This window comes from Xyrauchen texanus, chromosome 4, assembly GCF_025860055.1.
Source record: "Xyrauchen texanus isolate HMW12.3.18 chromosome 4, RBS_HiC_50CHRs, whole genome shotgun sequence".
Lineage (NCBI taxonomy): Eukaryota > Metazoa > Chordata > Actinopteri > Cypriniformes > Catostomidae > Xyrauchen > Xyrauchen texanus.
Window position 1 is genome coordinate 51,802,026 of NC_068279.1, and position 26,115 is coordinate 51,828,140.

The 26,115-nt window shown below is 42.0% G+C and overlaps 1 protein-coding gene across 1 annotated transcript in view; it reads right to left on the bottom strand.

Annotated features, from left to right (window-relative positions):
- Window positions 1-20,973, bottom strand: part of LOC127643020 (aldehyde dehydrogenase, mitochondrial-like) — a 97,538-nt gene extending 76,565 nt beyond the window's left edge. Inside the window, exons 1-2 of the mRNA XM_052125546.1 lie at window positions 20,802-20,973; window positions 8,523-8,627 (exon numbers count right to left, since the gene is read on the bottom strand). Coding sequence (XP_051981506.1) covers window positions 8,523-8,627; window positions 20,802-20,912 — 216 coding nt within the window. The 5' untranslated portion in view covers window positions 20,913-20,973. The remainder of the gene's footprint in view (window positions 1-8,522; window positions 8,628-20,801) is intronic.
- Window positions 20,974-26,115: the final 5,142 nt, after the last annotated feature.

A 26,115-nucleotide genomic window follows, 5' to 3' on the forward strand; every position in this document is an offset into this window, starting at 1 on the left:
TCAGCTACGGGAATTTGCACCGGAGATAAAGTGCTTGTATTACTCCCAACATCGAGCTCAAAATTACTCGCCAAGTGGCAAGGACCCTTTGAGGTCACACGACGAGTAGGGGACCTCGATTATGAAGTTAAACGTACCGATAGAGGGGGCGCGCGTCAAATATATCACCTCAACCTCCTGAAATTGTGGAGGGAAGAGGCGGCCTCTGTGACGTTGGCAACGGTAGTTCCGGAGAGGGCGGAGCTCGGACCGGAGGTAAACAAAGCCTGCGATCCTAACACCCCGGTTCCTTGTGGAGACCACCTCTCACCACGCCAACTCGCAGAGGTTTCCGAACTACAAAAGGAGTTTGCAGACGTGTTCTCTCCTCTACCGGGCCGTACAGACATCATACAACACCACATCGAGACCGAGCCGGGCGTAGTGGTACGTTGCCGCCCTTATCGCTTGCCCGAACATAAAAAGAAAATAGTTCGGGAAGAATTGGACACGATGCTGGACATGGGAGTAATAGAAGAATCTCACAGCGATTGGTCCAGCCCGGTCGTCCTTGTTCCCAAGAGCGACGGGTCTGTACGTTTCTGTGTGGATTATAGAAAAGTCAATGCGGTGTCTAAATTTGACGCGTACCCAATGCCCTGTGTTGATGAACTGCTTGATCGGTTAGGTTCTGCTCGGTTTTATTCGACCTTGGATCTAACGAAGGGTTATTGGCAGATCCCCTTGACACCAATATCCCGTGAAAAAACGGCCTTCACCACGCCGTTCGGATTACACCAATTCGTGACGCTTCCTTTCGGTTTGTTCGGGGCACCAGCCACATTTCAGCGCCTCATGGATAGGATCCTCAGACCGCATACTGCTTACGCCGCTGCTTATCTAGATGATATCATCATTTATAGCAATGATTGGCAGCGGCACTTGCAACATCTGAGGGCCGTCCTGAGATCGCTGCGGCGGGCGAGGCTCACGGCAAACCCGAAAAAGTGCGCGGTTGGGCGTGTGGAGGTACGGTATCTGGGGTTCCACTTGGGTCATGGCCAGGTGCGACCCCAAATTGACAAGACCGCGGCGATTGCGACTTGCCCTAGACCCAAGACCAAAAAGGAGGTGAGGCAGTTCCTGGGGCTGGCTGGCTATTACAGACGGTTTGTACCTAATTATTCGGATGTCACCAGCCCGCTGACTGACCTTACTAAAAAGGGGCTCCAGATCCGGTCCAGTGGTCAGAGCAGTGCCAACAGGCGTTTACAGAGATTAAAGCTGCACTTTGTGGGGGCCGCTTTTGCATGCACCTGACTTCTCTCTCCCTTTTGTTTTGCAGACGGACGCTTCAGACAGAGGGTTGGGCGCCGTGCTCTCGCAGTTGGTGGAGGGAGAGGAACGCCCGGTGCTGTACATTAGCCGGAAGCTCTCCTTGAGGGAGACTAAGTACAGCACCGTAGAGAAGGAGTGTTTGGCCATCAAGTGGGCGGTCCTCACCCTCCGATACTACCTGCTGGGGCGGGCCTTCACCCTCTGCTCGGATCACGCCCCACTGCAGTGGCTCCACCGCATGAAAGATACGAACGCCCGGATCACCCGTTGGTATCTGGCCCTCCAGCCTTTTAAGTTCAAGGTGGTCCACAGACCGGGGTGCAGATGGCTGCCGCTGACTTCCTCTCCAGAAATGGGGGAGTGGTAGGCAGGCCGGATGACGCCCCGGCCTGAGTCGGGCGGTGGGGGTATGTGGCAGCGGGGGCGTGGTCAAGCGCCCGTCCGGGAGAGAAAAGCGGTAAGGGCGCTCACACCTGAGCTAAATGATGACTAACACCTGTGTCTGATTGCAGTAACATGAGGAGAGCGGCATAAAAAGGGCAGGAGCGACGGAGCATGGAGAAGGAAGAAAAAGACTGTCTCTGCATACCTGTAGAAAAAAAAGATTAAAAAGACTTACCCTTTAAGTTGACACTGGTTTCCTTGAACTGTTTTACACATTGACAATGAGGAGTTGGATGCAATGGTACGGGAGATCCTCAGATGTCATCCTAATACAGGATATAAGATGATGCTGGGCCATCTGAATGCTCAAGGAATACAAATCCAAAGTAAGAAGGCTAGTATGTGTTGGTTATGACATTAATTAACACTGTAGGCATTATGTAATATCGATGTGTTTGTCACTGACTCAACTTACAGCTGCTTGGTCATCATGACCACATTACAAATGATTGTTTATCACAAGTGCAGTACAGTATGTACAATATTTTTTTAAAGCACCAATAATCATCTTCACAATGTAGTCTCTTTTAATGAGTTGTTCTAACAAACATATTGTGATATTTGATGTGATATAGACGTGTTAGGGTAATATAGACGTGATAGGGTAAAAAAATACAAAGGAAGAATAAAACAGACAAAAATATTATAACATGCACATAAATAAATACTTAGAAAAATAAGTAATTAATAAATAAAGTTGAAGATTATAACGGACAATAAATAAATAAGGTAATTATTACAAAGGTGAATAAATAAAGAAGCTAATTAAAATATATATATACATTTATGTCTCACTGTATAATTTAATTTCTACCTACATTTATTTGTTTATTGTATTTTTTGGGGCAATTAATTGTATGCTTATTTATTTATTGAGCATTTATTTATTTCTGTATTTATTTTTAAATATGGTAGAGTTGGTCCTCCATAGAAAGCGAGTCTTACTCTATTGATAAAAAAGCGTTTATTAAGTGTTTGTGACGTGCTGCCTGGTGTTTATTAATATGTTTGATTTAGCCTATGTGAAAGGTGACTGGTTAGAATACTATTGGATAGGGCAGGTGAATATTTTATAACCAAAGTGTAATGAATTAACATAACTTTACATTTACATATAATTGTACTTTTCTGCCAAGGATCTCTCATTGTCCTTCATACCTTGTAATAAACTTTTAATTGTAAATCCTGTAGGTCATTTAAAAACTGTATAGAAAATGAAAAAGGCAAAAACAACTTTTTGTTATGTCAAGATCAAGAGAAAACAACTTTTTTTTATGTTACCACGAGAAAATGAGACAGAAAAATAATAAAGCAAAGCCTCTTTGAGCTTCCGTATAAATGCAGTAAAACTGCTTTATAAAAGTTCAAATAATACAGAAGCAGGTCATGTTAATAACTATAAACTCAGAAACTGGCATTTCTCTGTGTGGTCAGTGCCTCTTCTATGAGTTACGCGAATGTCCCGATCTAAGGGGGAGAGATTGAAACTTCACCGGCTGAGAGAGACTTATGGAATGATTTTCCGGACATTATTCAAAAGGAATTGCAAATTGTATTTGCAATTGCGTTTTCAATTTGTGGACGCATAAAATGTGACATAATCCAAACGCAATTGCAAATCGCGCATTACCGTTTGCATTTTCGTTTAAGCGAACGCACAGTGACTGCCAGATTTCAAATGGAAAAGCAAAGTCCGTTTGCAACTGTGTTTCCCATATCTTACGAGTTTTGGCCCTGTCATATTTAAATAGCAATTTCAATTACCATGTCTGCTTTTTTACTTTCTCAGCGTCGCGTATGTAGCCAGCCAAAACTCAAATGGAATACTAATTCCCTTAGTATTTCCATTGATGCCTTACACGGAAACCTGTCAATCAGGGTCAAGGGTGGGATTATGCTATGGGGCGTGTTTGTCTTGGGAAGAGACGTCACTCACAGTCGACGGTCAAGATCAAATAAACCGGCGTCTGTTCAGGGCATCACCTCTTTATTTATTTTGTATTTATTTTAATGTTTATTTGACAGGGACAAATGCATAGAACATTGCTTTATAAAGAATAGGCCTACAAAGTAGATGCCACACATACATGTTTCTAGCCATGACTAATTTGCAACCCCTGTCCCTGGTTAGGCTTATAAATTTAAAACAAAAATTACAGAGTATTGAGTTTAAGATTTATAATTAATAAAATACATACAACAAATACATCCCATATATGAAATAAGATATGGGCTTAAGTAGATGTGGAAGTCACTATAAATCAAAGTCTAGACACATTTAACAATACAAGAACACAAAAGGGTGCATATGTCTGTGCGTGCTCACATATGCAACATTATGTTTGTATGCATTGTGTTATGTCCTGTACAGTCAGTGTTCACAAAGTTGTTTCAGTTTCAGCCATTGCTTTAAATGTGTAATAAAAACCTTGAAGTCTGTCAGTGTTTTAATTTCAGATGCATTCCACAAATGTATGCCTCTTACTGAAAATGATGTCTGACCAAATGTTGTTCTACGTTTTGCAGCTATAGTTTCCACTTATTGTGCCTCTAGTTCTTATTCCGCTCTTTTGTTTATGTACTAGTTGACAGAATATTTCTGGTGCAACGTTGTTCACACACTTAAAAATTTGTTTTAAAAAAGAAAAATTTACAAAACTGTCAAAACTCAAGATATTATGCTTCCTTAGAATGATGCAGTGATGCCATCTTACAGATTTCTGGTCCATTACTTTTAATGCTTGTTTATATAATGACTCTTGACCGTCGACTGTGAGTGACGTCACTTCCCAAGACAAACACACCCCATAGCATAATCCCACCCTTGACCCTGATTGACAGGTTTCCGTGTAAGGCATCAATGGAAATACTAAGGGAATTAGTATTCCACTTGAGTTTTGGCTGGCTACATACGCGACGCTGAGAAAGTGAAAAAGCAGACATGGTAATTGAAATTGCTATTTAAATATGACAGTGCCAAAACTCGTAAGAAATGGGAAACACAGTTGCAAATGGACTTTGCTTTTCCATTTGAAATCTGGCAGTCACTGTGCATTCGCTTAAACGAAAATGCAAACGGTAATGCGCCATTTGCAATTGCGTTTGGATTATGTCACATTTTATGCGTCCACAAATTGAAAACGCAATTGCAAATACAATTTGCAATTCCTTTTGAATAATGTCTGGAAAATCATTCCATAGAGACTGCCTCAGGGAACTCCTCCCTCGCGCACGCACGCTAAATGCAGCTTAATTATAACTTACTATTTAATCATAATATATGTCACTATGCATTTGTTATCATGAAGAAAATTGGCAATATGGAGCTTTATTAATAAGAGAGCACTTTGCACATTAGTTTGGAAAATGCTTGTTTATTTAGGCTTTTTTTTAGTAGGCTACTTGGTAAAAGCTTAAATTAAAAGTTGCAAAAGTTGAAGCAAATCTTATATAAGTGTTCAAAAATACTTTAAGCATACATTGTTCAGTTTTGTTATAATTAAAAAATAATATATTTAAATTAAAGTGTTGCTCAATGGCATATTTCTGTTCTTAGTTCTGCTGCTAATGTTTTGTAGACTTTGTTATTAAAAGTGTTGTTTAACCTGTTTTTGCTTTGGTACCGAAAATGGTATCGAGTACCGTGAAATTTCACTGGTATTGGTACCGACTACTGAAATTTTGGTACCGTGACAACACTACTAGACATGATATAAATGCATAACTTGAAAACTCCCCCCTCCTCGTGTTGCGTGCAGTATGCAAGAATAGCGTTCGGTTCTGTGCCTGGAATTGCGCATCATTGCAGGTAATGCATGGCCGTCCGAATTTGAGCATTGAGGGCAAGTACCTGTGCAATTGCGCAGTCAGCTCATGGTGATTTTTATGTCACATTTGACACTGTTAGCAAGGTTGAGCTCATTTGCTGAAAAGAAATCAATACCAATGTTTAAACAGGTCTCTACCTTGCGAGCAAATGTGATTGAAAATTACTGCGTGTGAATATGGAAAATTATTTGGTGCTGCTGAATTTCTGACACCTGTCATCAAAGCTTACGAACATATACCATCAGAATAAAAACTCCCTATGCATCTAACCTTAAATACAAATTACTTTTTGAATTACGAAAAAAAAAAAGGAAATAAACAAAAATCGTGGACGACTGATGTGCGAGTCTGGTAAAACAGTGAAGTATTTTACTATCACTTAGCTACGTCACCTAGCACTGGGCTGACGAAAAAAAGATGCTTGTGTGACGCACGACGCATGAGTAAATACACTTTAACAGCAAAATATCGGAACATTTCATGACACAACCATTTTGGTGTTTCTACACTAGAGGGCACACAAAATAATTTTTGCCAGTGTGAAATACATGAACTGGGTTTGAATGTTATTTTTAGACTGTGATGAAATTGAAAGAACAGTAAATCTCAGAATGTCATTAGAGTAAACCCATTGTAACCTCATGTACCCCAGTTTGGGAAACACTGCAGTAGATACATTTTTTTTTTGGCTTACTCGAGTTTATGTAGGAGTCGGTGTTGTGCTGGGAGCCGGAAGTTTGCTGGATTCCATCTCTAAGAAACATGTCTGAAAGGAGTGAGGCATTGACAATTTTTAATAGATATTTTTCCAGACAGTTAAACACATTTTTGAAAAAGAACGTGGGAAGTGTGTCAAGATGGCAGGTCGACATTTTATTCAATTGCCTAAAAGTTAGACATAGTGACTAATTACTTAGAGACATGGTGGGTGCTGTCTGACCTCAGTGCAACATGTGGACTAGCTGATCATCAGTCTTTATAGATGTTAGAATGGACTTCAAGTTTTGTCTTCCACCACATTAATTCTGCTTACCTGCATTTTCTTTTCATGTTTCTCCAACTTTTTTTTATATACAAGTACAATTGTTTGAATTAAATTACTCTCTAAAATATATAAAAGGCTAAATATATAAACAGCTGTTAAAAGATGCCTTTTTTGTAAGTGAATGTTGACTTTATGAAATTTGGTTTTAATATTTAGTAATTATCTATAGTTTTTGTTAGTTTTTCTGCACATATGCCTCCATCTTTTTAATTACATTGAGGACCACAATGGAAATAAGCTTTTGGCTTTATTTTGTTTATGCTCAATGGTTTTTTAAACTGTATGGAATGTTTTGTATTTATCATTCTTGAAAATTGTTGTAAAGCTTGTTAAATAAAAATCCATGGTGCTTTACACTTGCCAGTAACGTCCCCAAGCTTTACAGGAGCAAAATAGCATTTATTTTTTTTCCCAATTAATATTTTGTTATTGACTCATGAACATATTACAAATTATATTTTGCTCCAATAGATGAACCAGACTTGTGGAGGTCCATAATTTTTTTTATGAGATCTTGGCTGATCAAGCAAAGTAGGCCTTAAAATATATCAACAGGTACACCTCCAATTCATTACACCTCCTATCAGAAGCTAATTGTCTAAATGCATGACATCATTTTCTGGAATTTTCCAAGTTGCTTAAAGGCACAGTTAACTTTGTGTACAGCCGTGGCAAAAAGTATAGGCAGTGACTTAAATTTTGTGTTTTGCAAAATTTGCTGCTTCAGTATTTGTAGATAATTGTTTTCACATGTTTCTATGGTATACTGGAAAACAATTATATACATTTCATAAGTTTTAAAAGGCTTTTATTGGCAATAACACTCAATATGCAAAGAGTCAATATTTACAGTGTTGACCCTTGTTCTTCATAACCACTGCAATTCGCTCTAGCATGCTGGATATCAGCTTCTGGGCCAAATCCTGACTGATGGCGATCCATTCTTGCCTTATTAGTGCTCGGAGTTTATCACAATTTGTGGGCTTCTGCTTGTCAACTCGCCTTTTGAGCAATCTATAGCAATCAGTCTGCTCTTCTAATCTAATCCGAATGATAGAGTGATTTCACCTGACTAGTACACGTTCACACTTTCCCAGGTGCTGCTGATATGATTAGTGAAATTATGTTAGCTGGTCATTTTGTGCCAGGGCTATGCTCAAATCACGGCCGGGCCACGCCCTCCTCTATACTCTATACTTCCTCCAGACCAGATGAAATTTCCCAATTTTTCTCATTATTAGTGTGCATTAATATCAAAGACTGGAAGACAATATTTTGCCAAAATGAATATTAATTTTTGGTAATACTTATTGTAACAAAAAATTCTAAACAGAAGATAGTAAAATATAACCTCAATGCATGTACTGTATGTGATCTTCTACACTACAGTTAAGGACCTGGGTGTCAGGTTTGATATCAATCACATTTCAAATGTTTTTAGAACAGCATCGTTTCACCTTACAAATATTGCTAAACTACGAAACATGCTCTCTACTTCTGAGGCAGAAAAGCATGTTCATGCATTCATGACCTTAAGGATAGATTATTGTAATTCACTATTAGGTGAATGTCCTGCAGTCTAAATAAACAAGCTTCAGCTGGTTCAAATTCAGCAGCTAGAGTTCTTTCTAGATCCAGAAAATCAGCTCTATACACCCAATACTGTCATCACTAACTCTGGCTGCCTGTTAGGCTACCAGTTTCATAATACTGGTGCTTAATGTGCATTGTTAGAACAACATGAGTGGGTGTGTAATCAAAATGAAAATGTCACCAAGACAATGTTTCTGAAAAGTTAGAATGAAATGTACTAGGATAAGCATCTTTCTGAAGGGATGTTAGATAGTTTTTAAAATGTTGATAAAATGTTCAGTTGACAAACACCTACCTTATCCCCCTCTGCCACTTGGCTGATAACTTCAACAGTAGCTGGATTGATGGTTGGAAAAGTTTTCTTGCTTACTGCATCATGCCACTCATTATTAATGAAGATCTATAAAAAGAAGGTATATATTTCAGTGTGCCATGATAGACAACAGATTTAGAATTCAGCTTATAAAAATGCTATACTGATTTATTGACATTTTCTGCATATGAAATGTCAAATGCCATGAAATTTGAATAAAATGGAAAGTTTTGCCTGTCACAGGATTTGAAAGTCCATGAAAATGTTAAGCCATATCAAACATGGTATTAAATGAAGGGCATTTTGCAATGGGATTGGGGTCTTGAAAAAAAAATATTTCTTGCCAATTCACACAGCACTAAAATCCTACTGGATGGATTTGAGGGAAGGGGCAGGGCACATTAGCTGACTTCCTATTGGGCGGACCTAATGACTATAATTATGAAAGTTGTCCGGCTTGATGAGAACTAGATATGCACCAATTTGCAATGTGTGAACTTTTGCCCAGATCTAATGGCCAGTGCCTCAAAAACACTCAAGTATTGGAAGAAAGGAATAACAACAATTAATATGTCACCATGGCAACAGTATTTAAGATAGGGCTGCACGATTTTGAGGAAAAGTCATATTGTGATTATTTCAAAAACACTGCGATTTAAACTGCGATTATGATGGTAATGTTTCCCACATGTTCAACTGCAAAAAGGCTGCTGGGGATTTCACATTTGAGCCCTCTTAAAAAGAACCAAACGGAGACCTTTTTTCAGTTCAACCACAAACAAATAAATATATAAACAGTGAAAAAGTCTTCTTCCTATCCAAATGTTACCATCCATCGTGTACCTGTTTTTGTCCATTTTGTGACAGGATCTCAGCCCACTAATCATCAACATTAGTTTTTGAAACACAGTCAACTTGAATATTAGGGATGCTCCGATCAGGATTTTAAAATCTGACACCAACCTCCAATTTTCATCTCATCAATCGATGCTGATCATTTAACTTTTTATCAGCAGCTGTCAAAACAGGTTATATGTAAGCTTTCTGCTCAATGTCACAGTTAACTAAATTTCCCTGTTTCCCTCTGGATCGCTGTCCCCAACCGTAGTTGTTGCTGTCAAAATTAATGTTGGTTGATTGAATAATTCAGTATAAACAAAATATAATTGTAACTCTTTATTCTAGGCCTTAAAAACTAGTTGGCTTATGCAACCTATTCTTTACTGTATATAAGATAGTCCTAAAGAATGAGGCTTAATATCAAACTGAAGTTGAACTGATAACCCATTGGTGTAATTACATTTCAAGTGAAAATTTTGGTTAGTTTGTCACCATTTAATTGAATTATTTTTATTAATTATACTTAATTTAGCAATGCATTATATTATAGTAACAAAATATTTGATATAGATTATATGTATGTTCCTTCCTTTTCATTTAGTTGGATGTTGGTAATATTAGTCTGCTTTAACTTGTTTCCACGGGGAGTGTAATAAGGGCGACACGCTCTCTTGTGAGGTAAACAAATGACAGGAGAATGAAGAGCGCATGTTTCTGGACTCTACGGGTGTTAGTGTTAATACTGTTTGCTCAGCAATAATTTAATAAAGATGTTTGAAATATACCCCATCTTGTATTCTGCGATATTATTATGATACCTGTGCCTTTCGGAGACTGAGATCTATGGGATCAATTCCATGCCACATATATTTGCAAAAATATAAAGTATTGCAAAACAAAAAAAGTATTGAGCAAACAAAAAAAAAAATTTTAAACAAAAATTAAGTATCACAAACGTAAAATAAAGTATCGAGAGAAAATAAGAAAGTTTTGCAAACAAAAATAAAGAATTGCAAAATATAAATAAAATATAGCAAAAACCAAGATGTAATTAATTGCAAAAATCAATGACTCTTGTAAAATAATTTAAAGATCTTTTATCCTTTTTTATCTCTGCAACAGATTTTTAGGCAGCAATGATTTTGCCACACATCTTTTTCTTTGCAATGCCTACTAATTATTTTGCAATGCTCCTTTTAATCTGCATTTCCATCACGTGTGAGCTCGTGATACCGTTTTGCCTTTGCGCTTCACTTTTCTATGCGTTTCACTTTATGGCACTGTTTTGACGTGGGGGTGGAGGGGATTGGGGCGTGTACAACGGGCTCAGTGATGCCTCTCTGGAAGTTACGTCATTAGCTTGAGACACGGATCAAACATCATGGCCGAGCACAGGCATGCAGGTGGATCTCAGGTATATAAAGTTAATTGTTTCCTTTTATTTAATTAGCATTAAATGTGCTTTAACAGCATTTGCTTCAGATAAAGAAGTTAGAGATCAGTTAAAGCGGTGGATTTATTAGCCATACTCGCTAACATAGCCAGCATCTGCAGTTTTTTCTCTCTCAATTGATTGGACTATTGATTGATTCTTATGTTTATTTTATAGATTATAATTGTCTATACCATAGTATGTTGTCTTCTAAAAAAAAATGTAAACATATTTAGATGTAACATTATCACTGTTAAAGGAGACAATAAATAGATTACAAATAAAAAGTTAAACGATCGTAACAAAGGTGCATGTGTTCTGTCTTTAAAAATAAAGTTTTGAAATATAAAATGTTCACATCCCCTATATTCTTTATACAGCTATGTGGCATGGGGGGCGTGGTCGTGTGTCAGTCTGTGGGAGAGAGAGAGCGGTAAGGCTTGTCACCTGGTTTGTAATTATCTCTAACACCTGTGTCTTGTAGTGATACGGAGAAAGACATGTAAAGGGACGCCAAGTGTCGAGAGGGAGAGAGAGAGAGTGGATCCAGAAAGCTCCACAGATTGAGTGTGATATTGTTTTGTTTATGTTTACATTTCTACGGCGGTGACCATCGTATGTTCGTGAAAGAAATTAAAGTGCTGATTTCAAACCTGCTTCGCTGTCTCCTGACTCCTCCATTGCTCAACGAACCTGTTCACAAGCTACTTAAGTTCTTACAATGCTCACAGTAAATGTACGTGTATCTAGGTCATCTCGTCTAATGATTTGCCATGTCACATTTAGCAGAGAGAATATCCAGATGTCGTGACGAATCTTATTAGTGTTCTGACTCAAAGCTTCGGTCATATTCAGGCAGCTCAGGGTCAGCAGCAGCAACAACAACAGCTTTCTCCTGCTGTTTCTCTGCCTCGAGTAGAGTAGGATATAACCAGGTTATCAGCACCTACTCTTAAGAATCAATCTGTTAAATTTGTTTTGCTTTTACACAATTAACATTATAAGTGATGTTCTTTTATTGTTTGTAGTTCGTTTCCTGGGATGCTTATTTGTTACGATCGTTTAACTTTTTATTTGTAATCTATTTATTGTCTCCTTTAACAGTGATAATGTAACATCTATTTATATATTTTTAAATATGGAGTTTACATTTTTTTAGAAGACAACATACTATGGTATAGACAATTATAAATTAAACATAAGAATCAATCAATAGTCCAATCAATTGAGAGAGAAAAAACTGCAGATGCTGGCTATGTTAGCGAGTATGGCTAATAAATCCACCGCTTTAACTGATCTCTAACTTCTTTATCTGAAGCAAACGCTGTTAAAGCACATTTAATGCTAATTAAATACAAGGAAACAATCAACTTTTATTTTTTATTTTTTATTGAACACCAAGAACAGAACAAAAAACAGAATGTACTGCAATACCGTGTTGTTATTGCTAAAAAAAATTGCTCACATATAGTAAATATTGCTCACATATTGGAAAAATTGACCAAGGCCCAGACCTCAGTGACCTCATAGGAGGTTACAGCCATGCTGGCTACTTGTTTGTTTGATAATGCAGTAAGCAAACATCAGTATTTTGTTGCAAATGTAGAGAAACATTTTTTTTATAAAAAAAATTTGCTACACAAAGCTGATTTTCTAAAATGAATCGGTTACTAACGTAACCTCGGTTCTCTCTAGATGAGGGAACGAGTATTGCGTAAGCTAGCTTACGCTACGGGAAAGATTCATCTTTTCTGAGATATTGAAGCCAAAAAATTATCCTTAATTTTGTATCCATTGTCAACGCAGTGTGGCAGCTGCAGACCTTGAGCGGGCTAGCTAGCGAGCTCATTGGTTGCTCTGCGGCAACTGCTGCAGCCTATAGACGAGCTTGGGCGAACTCGCATCCAATGAGAGGCGTCCGCGCGCTCACTGCATCAAAGCCCGCCAAAAAGGGCGTGACTAGAGTGCATATAAGCGTAGTTCGTAGGCTGGAACCCTGGTTTTCATTGAATGAAGTGAAAAAAAAAAAAAAAAAAAAAAAAAAATCGCTCGTGGCGCGAGCACGGCCGGTTACGCAATACTCGTTCCCTCATCTAGAGAGAACCGAGGTTACATTAGTAACCGATTCGTTCTCTTACGAGAGGTTCTTTCGTATTGCCTAAGCTAGCTTACGCTACGGGAACCCTTTGTCAACGCCATGCGCGCCAAGCATCCACTGCATGAGCCCCAGGGAATTAAGGGGGACCCAGGGGAGCCCTTGTGAGTGGGGAATTAATATTTGGCCTGCAAGAGTGTGGGCCAGTGTGTGTGTAGTACATACGCACATAGACAGAGCGGCGGTGCCGGTCTGTGTGGACTGTGTCCCATTAATGCAGCTCACCAGGGGAGCTGTAGCGTATTAAACCGCTAGCAGTTTAGCCTGCAGAGCGGGTACTTCCAGATTGTAAAATCTGACAAAGGTGGAGGGGGAAGCCCAGCCCGCTGCCACACGTATGTCGTGAATGGAAATCCCGCTGGACCATGCCCACGAGGAGGCCATGCCTCTAGTGGAGTGAGCCTTAATGCCTAGCGGGCATGGTAGGTCTTTTGACGCGTACGCGGCAGCAATAGTGTCCACTATCCATCTGGACAGTGTCTGTTTCGAGGCGGCGAGACCTTTGGTGCGCCCTCCGAACGAAACGAAAAGCTGCTCGGAGCTTCTGAAAGATGCGGAGCGCGCAGTATACAATCTCAGTGCTCTGACTGGGCAAAGGAGATTGGCGTCGCGTTCGCTATCAGATGCTGGTAGCGCCGACAAGGAAATGATCTGTGCTCTGAAAGGAGTACCGACCACCTTGGGGACGTAGCCGTGTCTAGGCTTTAAAATGACCTTGGAGTCACTTGGTCCAAACTCAAGACACGCAGCGCTGACAGGTCTCCCACCCGTTTAACTGATGATAGGGCAGTTAGAAAAACGGTTTTAAATGAGAGGTGTTTCACATCCACGGATAGAAGCGGTTCAAAAGGGGGGGCTTTCATAGCTTCGAGAACTATAGAAAGGTCCCAGATAGGAACCGATGGGGCGCGGAGGGTTCATCCTTCTAGCTCCCCTGAGGAAGCGGATGACCAGCTCGTTTTTACCCTGTGACTGGCCGTGCAGGGGTTCCGCGACGGCCGCCACGTACACTTTGAGCGTGGATGGGGATCTGCCCTTATCCAGCAGCTCTTGTAAAAACACGAGCAGCGGCAACACCCCACATGTCCGTGGGTCCAGGTCTCTGTCGGTGCACCATTTTGAAAACACAGACCATTTTGACGCATAGAGTCTTCTCGTGGAGGGGGCTCTAGCGTGTATGATGGTGTTTATTACTCCTTCTGGCAAAGCGACGGGTAGTCGTTGATCACCCACGCGTGTAGCGCCCAGCGCTCTGGGTGGGGATGCCAGATCATTCCGCGAGCTTGCGAGAAGAGATCTGCTCTCACTGGGATGGGCCACGGCGCTGTCAGTGACAGCTGCGTAAGCTCTGGGAACCATGTTTGATTCTACCAGCGCGGGGCTATGAGGAGCACCGAGTGGCACGTTTCCCTGATCCTCTGCATTACCTGTGGCAATAGCGAGACGGGAGGGAAGACGTAAAGCGGGCGGTTGGGCCAGTCCTGGGCCAGCGCGTCCTCGCTTTTCGAGAAAAATATTGGGCAGTGAGAGTTCTCTTCTGGCGCTAAAGAGGTCTATCTCTGCTCTGCCGAATATGCGCCATAACGTCTGGACTGTTTGAGCGTGCAGGGACCATTCCCTGGGGAATATTGTCTCTGGACAGTCTGTCTGGGCCGTCGTTCAGGTGGCCTGGCACGTCGCGTCGCCCTCAGCGGCGCAGGTGGCGCTGGGACCAACTCAGTATGCGTTTGGTCAGATGGAAGAGGTTTCTGGATCTGACACCGCCCTGACGGTTTAGATAGGATACCACAGACCTGTTGTCCGAGCGGACCAGGGCGTGGTGACCCTGAATGATCGGGAGGAAGCGCACGCGGCGTGCTCGACCGCTATCATTTCCAGACAATTTATGTGAAGGAGCTTTTCCTGAACTGACCATAGGCCAAAAACCGGAGAGCCCTCGCAGACCGCGCCCCAACCCGTGTTGGACACGTCTGTCGAGATGACTTTTCGGCGAGATACAGCTCCCATCATCACTCCCCGCTGATAACACTCGGCCACTGTCCAGGGCTGCAGAGCTGAAATACAGGTCTGAGTCACTCTGATTGACTGGTGGCCTGTGGCCCAAGCCCGGCGAGACGCGCGGGTGTTTAGCCAATGCTGAAGCGGGCGCATGCGCAGTAAACCCAGTTGAAGTACTGCTGCGGCTGAGGCCATGTAGCCTAGCACTCTCTGAAATTTCTTCAGAGGTGTGAGGCTGTTCATCTGAAATGACGCGGCTAGTCGCTGCACACGGCGCGCGCACTTTGTAGATAAGCGAGCCGTCATTGCCACTGAGTCTAGTTCTATTCCAAGGAAGGAGATTGTCTGACTGGGCTGTAGTGAGCTCTTGGTCCAACTGACTGCAAGGCCCAAACTTTTCAGATGACCGAGGAGAACTGTCCTGTGAGACAGAAGCTCCGTATGTGATTGTGCCAAAATCAGCCAATCGTCCAAATAGTTCAGAATTCGCAAATCCTGACTCCGCAGGGGTGCGAGCGCCGCGTCCATGCACTTCGTGAAAGTACGGGGTGCTAAGGACAGGCCGAACGGAAGGACGGTGTATCGATAAGCCTGGCCGTCGAAGGCGAATCTCAAGAATGGCCTGTGACGGGGATTTATCTGAATCTGAAAGTATGCATCTTTCAGATCGAGAGAAATAAACCAGTCCCCCTGGCGCACATGCGCGAGGAGTTTGCTGGTTGTAAGCATTTTGAACGGTATTGGTCTAATATTGGTCTGAGGCCGCCGTCTTTCTTGGGGACAAGAAAATAATGGCTGTAAAACCCTGACTCGCTCAGGGGAGGCGGCACTCTCTCTATGGCCCTTTTGCACAGAAGGTTTGCTATTTCTGAACGAAGCATGCACGCTGCTTCCGTGTTCACAGTCGTTTCGAGCCGCGCTCTGAAGCGAGGAGGACGGCGATCGAACTGTAGTAAATAGCCCTGTTTTATTGTGCTTAACACCCATTCGGATATCCCTGGGATATCTTCCCACGCTTTGAAGCATAATGTTAGAGGGTGAGTGGCCAAATCTCTCTGATTGCCGCACACAGCGCGCTGAACAGAATGTGTGAGCGCGCTTACTGTGCTTATGCTGGACTGCTCGCAGACAGCATGGACAGGCTGTTCTGTGAGTGACTTCCCGATTGAGGTGAATGGGGAAAGAGTCACGTCTGTTAAGTGATATGCAAGCATAGTCACGGGCACGGGACTTACATACAGAGAAGTGCTTGCTGGCCGTGTGACAGAGCGGGCAGAGAATGGGCGCGCGCACGTATTCGTGAGCGCATTTATTGACTAACACTCGAGTGGTTCGAAACCGCTTTTGAGTGTGCTCTGATGGGGACACGGAACGTGTAATGCTTGTGTGTAGAGGTGAACACTGGATTGTGGGCACATTTTCTACACATAAGGCTGGTCGTGTGACAGAGCGGCCAGAGAATGGGCACGCGCACGGATTCGTGGGTGCGTTTATTAACCCTAACACTCGAGCGGTTCGTACCGCTTTATGTGAGTGTGCCGTGATAGGGCCACGGGATGTGTAATGCTTGTGTGTAGAGGTGAACACTGGATTGTGGGCACATTTTCTACACATAAGACATGTTTGCTCTCTGGTATGGACACAGGATGTGTAATGCTTGTGTGTAGATGTGAACACTGGGTTGTGGGCACATTTTCTACACATATGGCATGCTTGCTCTTAACCAGATTTATTTGGGTCGCCGTGAAAACGGCGTTTGAGCGCAGGCAAGCGGGCGTTAACACCGGCTTGTTGGCTGCTGAATCTACCACTGTAGTAGCCTGAAGGAAGGGGACTGACAGGGGGCGAAGCTTTGACGGTGGTCCGGCCGCAGCGGGACTGATCCGTCGTTTTGTCAACAAAGCTAGGAGGACTTCGGTTGTTCAGGTTTCAGCGCAATTCTAGTCCGAGGCCCGCGGGGGGCGGCAGTCTGCGGCGGCTGTCTGAGCGCGATCGAGGGCGGCCGCCCTGTCGACGCTGAGAAGTCTGGCTTTGTTGAGCTGGGCGCTGTGAAGAGGCTTGTGCAGGAGGCTCACGTGGGCGGCCTGCAGAGGAGCTAACGCGACGAGGCAGAAAGAGATTCATGGCTTGTGTGGCTTTTTGGACCTCTGAAAACCGGTCAATGATACCACTCACCGCGGAGCCGAAGAGACCGGATGGAGAGAGCGGTGCGTTGAGGAACGTAGAGCTCTGCTTCTCCCATGTCGGCTAGCGTTAGCCACAGATGTCTCTCGGTCACAGTCAGCGCGGCCATGCACTTCCCTATAGCTTGGGCTGCAGCTTTGGTAGCGCGGAGGGCGAGGTCCGTAGCTCTTCGTATGTCTGCAACCGCCTCTGGATGCCTGCTTTCCTCATCCCACTCCCGCAGAAGGTCCGCTTGGAGGATCTGTAGGACGGCCATAGAGTGCAGAGCAGATGCAGCTTGGCCGGCGGTGGAATAGGCGCGGCCAACACAGGCGGAAGTTGTTCTGCAGGCCTTAGACGGGAGCACTGGTTTAGACCGCCATCTCGCGGAGGGCGGGCAAAAGGTGTGCTGCTACCGCATCCTCGACCGGAGGGATGGAAGCGTAGCCCTTCTCAGTGGCGCCGTCCACCGAAGCAAGAGAGGTGGAGACGTGGGATCGGACCCTGGCCGAGAAAGGCGTTCCATGATTTGGAAAGCTCGGCGGAGTTCCGGCAGGAAGGGAGCGGCCCGGTAGCGGGTGCTGCGCGGCGGCGGCTCTGTAGAAAGCAGCCGTCAAGTCTGTTGGGTGCCTGCTCAAGGGGCGGTGACCACTCGAGCCCGAGGCGGTCGACGGCCTGTGTGAGGAGGCGTGTAAGTTCCCCTCGACTCGGCGCGGGTCCTGCTGGATTCCTGGGCCGAGGAGGAGCGTGTGAGCCTGACCACTCCTCGCTGTCCGAAGCCATGATGGAACAGCCCTTATCCTCCGCTTCTTCGTCCGAGATGGCAGCACAGCAGCCGCTCGGCGGCAACTGCGCGTCCGGGTGGGCGGGGAGGGTGAAGGCGATGCTCGAGGGATGGGCTCCGGCGAGGCAATCGCTTCTACCACTGTTTCCTGCAGCCTTTGAGAGCGGCGCTTTTTTCTGCGTGGCTGAACGGAAGGCGCGGCGGCTTCGGTCCTGAGCGCCGAGTCGAGCCCGCAGGGTCGACATCGGCAGCTCCTCGCAGAGATCGCATCCGCCTGGCGAGGGCGAGCTCTGCATGCCCCAGTCCCAGGCAGAGAGCGCCAGATGATGTGGCGGTCTCCGGTGCTGAGAGGAGCGCGGCATGAGGCGCAAGTGGAGCGAGGCATCTTAAAAAGACACTCGTATTCTTTTGTGAAGTTCTTTAAGAACTAGCTTGCTTTTAAAAGGATACGTCGCCGGATGGCGTAGCTTCGCAGGACGGCTGAAGGTGGCGAAGACGGCCGGCTTCTTCGAGCGCTGTCCACGCTTGCTTGATGCCCCTCGAACGGCGACGCGGCTTCCAGTTCAGTGATGCGAAGAGCTTCGCTGAAGAGATGAAAATCAGGGTTCCAGCCTACGAACTACGCTTATATGCACTCTAGTCACGCCCTTTTGGCGGGCTTTGATGCAGTGAGCGCGCGACGCCTCTCATTGGATGCGAGTTCGCCCAAGCTCGTCTATAGGCTGCAGCAGTTGCCGCAGAGCAACCAATGAGCTCGCTAGCTAGCCCGCTCAAGGTCTGCAGCTGCCGCACTGCGTTGACAATGGATACAAAATTAAGGATAATTTTTTGGCTTCAATATCTCAGAAAAGATTAATCTTTCCCGTAGCGTAAGCTAGCTTACGCAATACGAGAGAACCTCTCGTAAGAGAACATGGGTTTAATTAAAAATTCTAAAACTTACCCCTGCTATCCCCCTATGAGGTCATCGATTTTTAGGCAAACTGTTTGTTGTTCTAAGAAATTGCTTTTCAGCATGGTTAACAAGTCTACTGCAGTGCACACTAGAGGTCTATCAATACTCAAGTGCCAAAAATCTATATTATTTACATTTTTCAACTTCTACAACTGTTACATTAGATGGCACAGTTATTATGATTTAACGCAGAGACAGAACGGTACCCATATGATTTAATCCACAATGCGGAAATGTTGTTGACAGCATAAATGTGTCTTAAACTATTAAAAGTCTGCCTTCCTCTTTCAAATCCAGTTTGGCTACATTTTGGTCAGGGAAAAAAAAAAAAACATTATTTATGTTGCACATTAAAGTCCACATTACCAGAAGTGATCGCTTTTTGGTCATTAGCACAGTTTTCATTGTTCCGGTACTGTGCGTCATGGTCATTACAGTCAAGCTCCAATTAGGATTGCCACTTTTTAAATTGTAAAATAAGGGACACTTAAATGGGGTGGGGGAGGAGGAGGGAGAATCATGGCCCCTAACCTCCACAGTTTTAGCAATAAATGCATTATTAATATTGTATTATTATTGTATATTCTTTCTTATATGCTAAAATTAGAACTTTCCTGACCCATGGATTATATATATTATTATTATATGTTTAAAATATTTTTATTTTTCTGATTATTTGTCGTCTTTATCTTATGTATACATTTTGGTTGGTTTAAGTATTTTTATACTTTTTTTTAATTATTATTTTATTTGTTTCCTTTACCTGTACTTGTCTTTATGACTCTGTGATTGCATTCATACATTGTTTGATCTTACTGAACATTTATATAGAAAAAAAATCTACAGTTTTTGCACCATTTATGGACTTTTCAGACGGTCCCTGACCACACCCTCCGAGGTATTTGCACGTTTTAGCACAATGTGTGGACTTTTCAGACGATTCCTTACCCACAGTGGGCAAACTTTCCAATTTATATTAATGTTAAATTAGCAATAGGGAAAGATTTCAACATGACTCCATCTGACCATCTTAAATACAGGACAAATCGTTGTTATACTATCATAAATAAAGTGAAAACAACAAAGATCCACTAATGAATCCATTCCAGGTCAACATGCAGTGTGAATAACAAATGTAAACAGACTTATTTGAGGGTCAGTATTGTTTATCATCACAAATAAATAGCTTACTTTCAAATTATTTGGGGCACCTTTATACTTATTTAATAAATCAATTGTTGATTTGGCAACAGTTTTCTGAATTCCTACGAATACGTATGAAAAACAGTGAGTAAAATATGATAAATATCGCAATATGGCAGTTTTGAATCCCAATAGCCTACACCAAAAAATAAAGAAACGCAATTGTATCGCATCGTGACGAAGATATCGATATATTCTCCAGTTACATTGCAATTACCACCCTTACACACGGCATACTGCATGGAGAAAAAAAATATTAGTGCGGGTTGACCAATAGGATATAAGGGGCCTTTAAAGGCCACCCACATGTTCAAATCAGATTTTCAAGCCGTAAACTACAAATAAACACACAAAAACTTGGGATGAAATTATTTTTCTTCTGGTTCTTTGAATGAAATAAATCAAATTTAAAAAAAAATGTCCAGTGTTAAATGGAAAACTCTTTTAAATGGAAACTATCGAACGTACACGGACCCTGAACCTGAAGGCAAATTCCACCAGCAGTCAAGTTTAATCCGCGTGTTCTGACGAAATATTAATTTGAATGCTCTGTAAATGACACTTGACTATCGCCGTTAAACAACTGCAAACGTTTAATCGAGTTGTTAATTATAGTAACAACATTAAATAACTAGGCTAGTGCATATTTAAGAACATATGTTTCACTTGCTACCTATGTAAACATTATGTAATCTTGCAAACGAAGTTTCAGTATTTGTGCATTAGCCTACCTTGTTGTAGTAAACGTTTGGGTTAGTGTTTGGTGCAGGAATCGTTGAATGATTGAATGTTGAGATGCGATAAACTTGCGAAAAAGTTCGGAAAACAACAGTACGCAGCATTTTCAACGCAGTGTTGAACTCGGAATTGAAAAAGGAAATGGTTCGTAAATATTCGTGTCAGTGAGAGACGTTGCCAGATCTTTAAAGAAAAACGTCCCCATAAAATAATCATTAAAAACAGTCCATTGTCACTCACGCATCTAAGATAGACACTATATGAACTATTAATATGACTATGCATCCTTTCATATTTTTTCATTAGTTTTACTGTGGGATTACGTTTATTGGCGCCGTTTACTCTTAAATTCCAGCAACTTCAATGCCTCAAAATCCAAAGGATTGGCAACAAGCGTGCGTCAACTGCTTGCAAGTTCAAGTAGTGATGAGTTTGAGTGACTCGTGGTTTAATGAAGAGATCGATGCAATAAAACGTGTTGTATTCACTGATCTATATATATTACTTTTAAGAAATTCCTGTTCAGTGGAACACAACATCAGTGATATTTATTAACATAGGCCTATATTGAAAATGTTGATGTTTGAAAAAATCAGTGTAACAATAAGGTAAGGAATAGACTTTGTCCTTTTTCATTTCCTGCAGTAAGATTTTTTTTTTTGGTCTTCTGTATTTGGATGTATATCTTGGGACAAAGCATAGAAAAAAACAGAATAAAGAAGTATCATACATAATATTGCATAGGATCTATTCAGCCAAATATGTCTTTGGAAAGGCTTAAATTGAATTCTGTGAATTGGAAAAAGAAACAATTCTTCATTTGTTTTAACATTTCATTTATTCAGGATTTTAAGAAAACAACTGGGGTGTGTGATAAAAATGTATGTTTTGATTTATTGTGTTGGTTCAGGGGTGGACTGGCCATCTGGAGCACCGGGTGTTTTCCCGGTGGGTTGAAAATAATCACTGCAGGATACATAAATATAATTTGGGGTTTTATTCTGACAGCTGTCTGTTAAATTTTTTTTTTTAAAAAAACAGTCGTTGGGGCCATATATATAAAAAGGAAATTAAATAAGGAAAAATGGAATACGATAGAGGCTAATGTCAAATGAAAATACAAACAGGGCATTCACCCATATGCTTCAACACATACTTAATACATGCTTAAACACTCACAGTAGTTTATGCATTTAAGTACTTGCTCATATCATTCAAATAAATTTATGTTTAAATCATTCAAATCTTTTTATGCATTTTAACCAGGCTTTAAGGACATGTATAGCAGTTTAAAACAGTACAATTCTTATTACACTTGTTTCACATATAACATATATTACAATTATTCACTAAACTTGAAAACACTTATATAATATAAATCATTAAATAAGATATGATTATACCAAATTGGCATACCCAGTTCTCACAAGTGTGCACAAAACAAGGTTAAACTCCATACATCTATTACAAACACTCAATTTAAACATACAACTCTTCTGAACACATATTTATAAGCATTTTGTGTAAAATGTTATATTTACCCAAAGAATTCTCAAATGATGAACAAAACTAGGAGCTCTCTTGCACAAAACAAGTCCTCACATCTCTAACTAGCGCACATGCCCAACAGGAGGAGTGCTGTGGTCCTTTTAAGAACGCAATGCTCCGGTTCTTAAAGGGGCCACATCCAATTTAAGAATTTATCACAGACCCGATAGTAGTGGTTTGTTTGTGAACTAATCTGTTGTGGAATAATAAAGGCCTCTTTTAAACTTCTTCTCTTGTAGGTGTAGCTTGCTGTGTCATCACAAAACAGGTTGCAGCTGTTCCCTGTTCTGCAAGAGTATGTGTCTATAGGAAAGTATTTCCTGTTTCTGTACTCTCACGTATCACACATAGCTCAAACATATATGTCTCCACCATATAGGCTAAAGAACTATTTCATTGGTGGGTCTAGTGGAATGTTGTTTTGCTGGACCATATAATGATGAGCTGGACAATAAAATTTGGAGAATGATCTGATATGCTCTGGTGTGTGTGAGACATACCAAAAACATGGTAGTGTCTCCTGAAAATTGCTAATAGTCGTTAAAAGATGTCATTGGCAAGTATTACAGTATCTCATAATGCGTCAGACTGAAGATGGTTTTGTTGCAACATCTGTTACAACAGTCATTATTTGTGCCTTACACATTGATTTTAAACAAATGTACTTAACACAAGTCTAAAGAGAATGTGTGGCAGTGGCAAATTAACAGCATTGTTCCAAATGATAGCATGTTTTTTTTTCTTCCCAATTTGGAATGCCCAATTCCCAATGCACTCTAAGTCCTTGTGGTGGCGTAGTGACTCGCCTCAATCCAGGTGGCGGAGGGCAAATCTTATCACATGGCTTGTTGCGCACGTTACCAAGGAGAAATAGCACATGTGAAGGCTTCATGCTCTGAGGTATCCACGCACAACTCACCATGCACCCCACCAAGAGCGAACCACATTATAGCAACTACAAGGAGGTTACCCCATGTGACTCTACCCTCCCAAACAACCGGGACAATTTGGTTGCTTAGAAGACCTGGCTGGAGTCACTCAGCATGCCCTAGATTCGAACTCACGACTCCAGGATTGGTAGTCAGCGTCTTTACTCACTGAGCTACCCAGACATTGTAGTGGCTTCTACCACCTCTGTGCAAAATCACTCTCAAAGTCTTGGGGGTTTTGATGCCAGAAAATAGACATTATTATCGGAGATAGAAAAGCTGAGTCAGTCTGCAGAGCAACTCCAGCAACTGGGTTTCTTCCTGCTTATATATGATCTACCAAGGTGTGGCTAATACATTTCATACATGTCACTATTATCTATAATTTTGTTCTGTGACTCCAGTCTATTTTTTTTTTAAAAAAAGTGGACAGGAAACATCTATGGAGGGGCCTCATCGTATATTTTCTCTAGTGTCAAAACAGGAAACTCAGTTTACTATATGTGAGCAGTTTACCATATGTGAACACATTCCGGGTTATTATTGAGTTGTTACTGGGTCTGAATGAGGGCTTAAAAATCAGTTGTAGGGAAGTCTGGTTGAAATTTTGAGTAATGGTGTTGGCTGTAGCTTGAGCTTGTAGTAGAGAAGCTTGGGTGGTATTGATTGTGGCTTGAGCTTGTAGTATCAGGTGCAGTAGGTATGTGTTGATCATCAGACATGCTATTGGACACATTCAGACGCAAGATCTAGCATGGGTTTGGTTTTTCCCTCTATTTTAACCAGCAGCATAGGTTCTTGATCAGCATTGGTTGTTAAAATTGGAAGCTGACTCTCCCCTGTAGGATTCTCTGGGCATCCCTAAGAAACTTGATTTGGACCTAGGGTTTACTGGGCCTTGAGATGGACCTCTAAAGGACTGTTGCCAACTCTTGTGTGTTTTGGAGGTTAAGCCAACCATGACCTCTTGCTTGCTCTTTACAGCTTGTGGTATGGCATCTATCAATGCAGCCATTAATGGGTGTCCATCTGGATTCCCTTCAGTTTCTTGCTTCTATCTTTTCAGTTGTCTCAGGATATATGTGATTCAGTTTTCTGTTTCCCCCAGCTGTTTTGTTTCCCCCTTAATGCCTTAGGGTTGGATACCCAGCATGCATTGCCTGCCACACTGCTGGATGGTATGCACAAAACAGTTCCATCCATGTAATAAGAGTCCACAGCTCTGTCCAAATCAGATGCTTGAAGGATTTCTTCCATCTTTGCTCCTCCTACAATTTTTGCCAAGAGTGCTTTAATGTCTCCCACAGCTAAAATTCTGCCCATTGTTTGTTCTTCAAATACAATAATCCACTTCCCAGACCCCTCGTGGATATCGGGGAGGCAAGCATCCAGCACCTCAAGGTCCTGTGTAGCCCAAGAGACATACTGTCCCTTTGTACCTTTAATTAAAATGGGGAGTTGCTGTGCCAATGGTCTAAGCCTTGCTCTTTCTCTTACCTGTGCCCACCTTCCTCCATCAAATGATGACTCCACTTTCTCTCTCCCTACTGTCCAATAGTCTACTTCTATTTTTCACCAATTTATCTGTCTCGTATTAATTTTTCTGTTTCTCTAATCCAGGGGTTCTCAGCCTTTTGCAAGCTGGGCCCCCCCAAAGCTGGTTCATTGCAGTTGGGGCGCCAGTGCCCCCCGCCCCATGCTTTATTGTTGTTATTATTATTATTATTATAATTGGCAGTAGCACCAGGGGTGTATTCCAGAAAGCAGGTTATGTGACTTACCCGGGTAAGTTTAGGAGTAAGCAGATAACCTCTGCTTTCGGTTCCAAAAACGGAGGTAACTTTCGGGTTATGTAAGTAACCATAGCAACTGACTCTCTGATGATAACCTGCTCCGGAGCAGGTTATGCTGCAGGGTTAGTTTGTTTCAGAGAGGTTTCCGAGCATGGCGTGCCCTTTTGATGAGGATCCTGTGGACGTAGAGGCACAGATCATACAGGGGTTTTTTCGCCGTGAGAGGGTGATAAGACCACGTATCGATGTCTTTTCTTATCCTAACGAATATTTGCAGGAGCGCTATCGTTTTTCTAGGGAGTCGTTAATTTATTTAACAAACCTACTAAAACCACACATCTCAAACGTAACAAACCGCGGGTCAGCGCTTAGCGCCGAACAAATTCTTTGTATTGCTCTGCGCTTTTTTGCTACGGTGAGTTTTCTCTACAATGTGGGCGATGCAGAGCATGTGGGAAAGGCAACAGTGTGTAGAGCCGTTCGTACAGTATGCATGGCACTGAAACGGTTTCTACAAACTTTTGTACAGTTCCCTGGCCATAAACCTGTGCGCTTTATTAAAGAAGAATTCCACAGTGTGGCAGGTTTGCTCTCAGAAATTCTGTCATCTACTTCAATTAAATTACATTTCTTAATAGGTTTATTTTGACTGCACACACACACACGTAAAGGCTACACAGACTTAAACTTGTAATTAATCTTAATTTCAGGGTTCCCAAACGTGATTGGGTGCATTGATGACACCCACATTCCTATTAAAGCTCCATCTATCAATGAGGGAGACTATGTTAATAGGAAGTCTGTGCATAGCATCAATGTGCAGGTAATAGCTATATTTTGGCTCCTTAATATTGGTGTTACAAATAATAAACTTATTATTCTCCACAGGTAATATGTGATGCAACCCACCTCATCACTAATGTTGAGGCAAAATGGCCTGGGTCTGTACATGATGCCAGAATATTTAGAGAGTCATCTCTGTGCAACACATTTCAACAGGGTACGTTTTGTTAGACAAATGCTTGTAGTCTTTATTA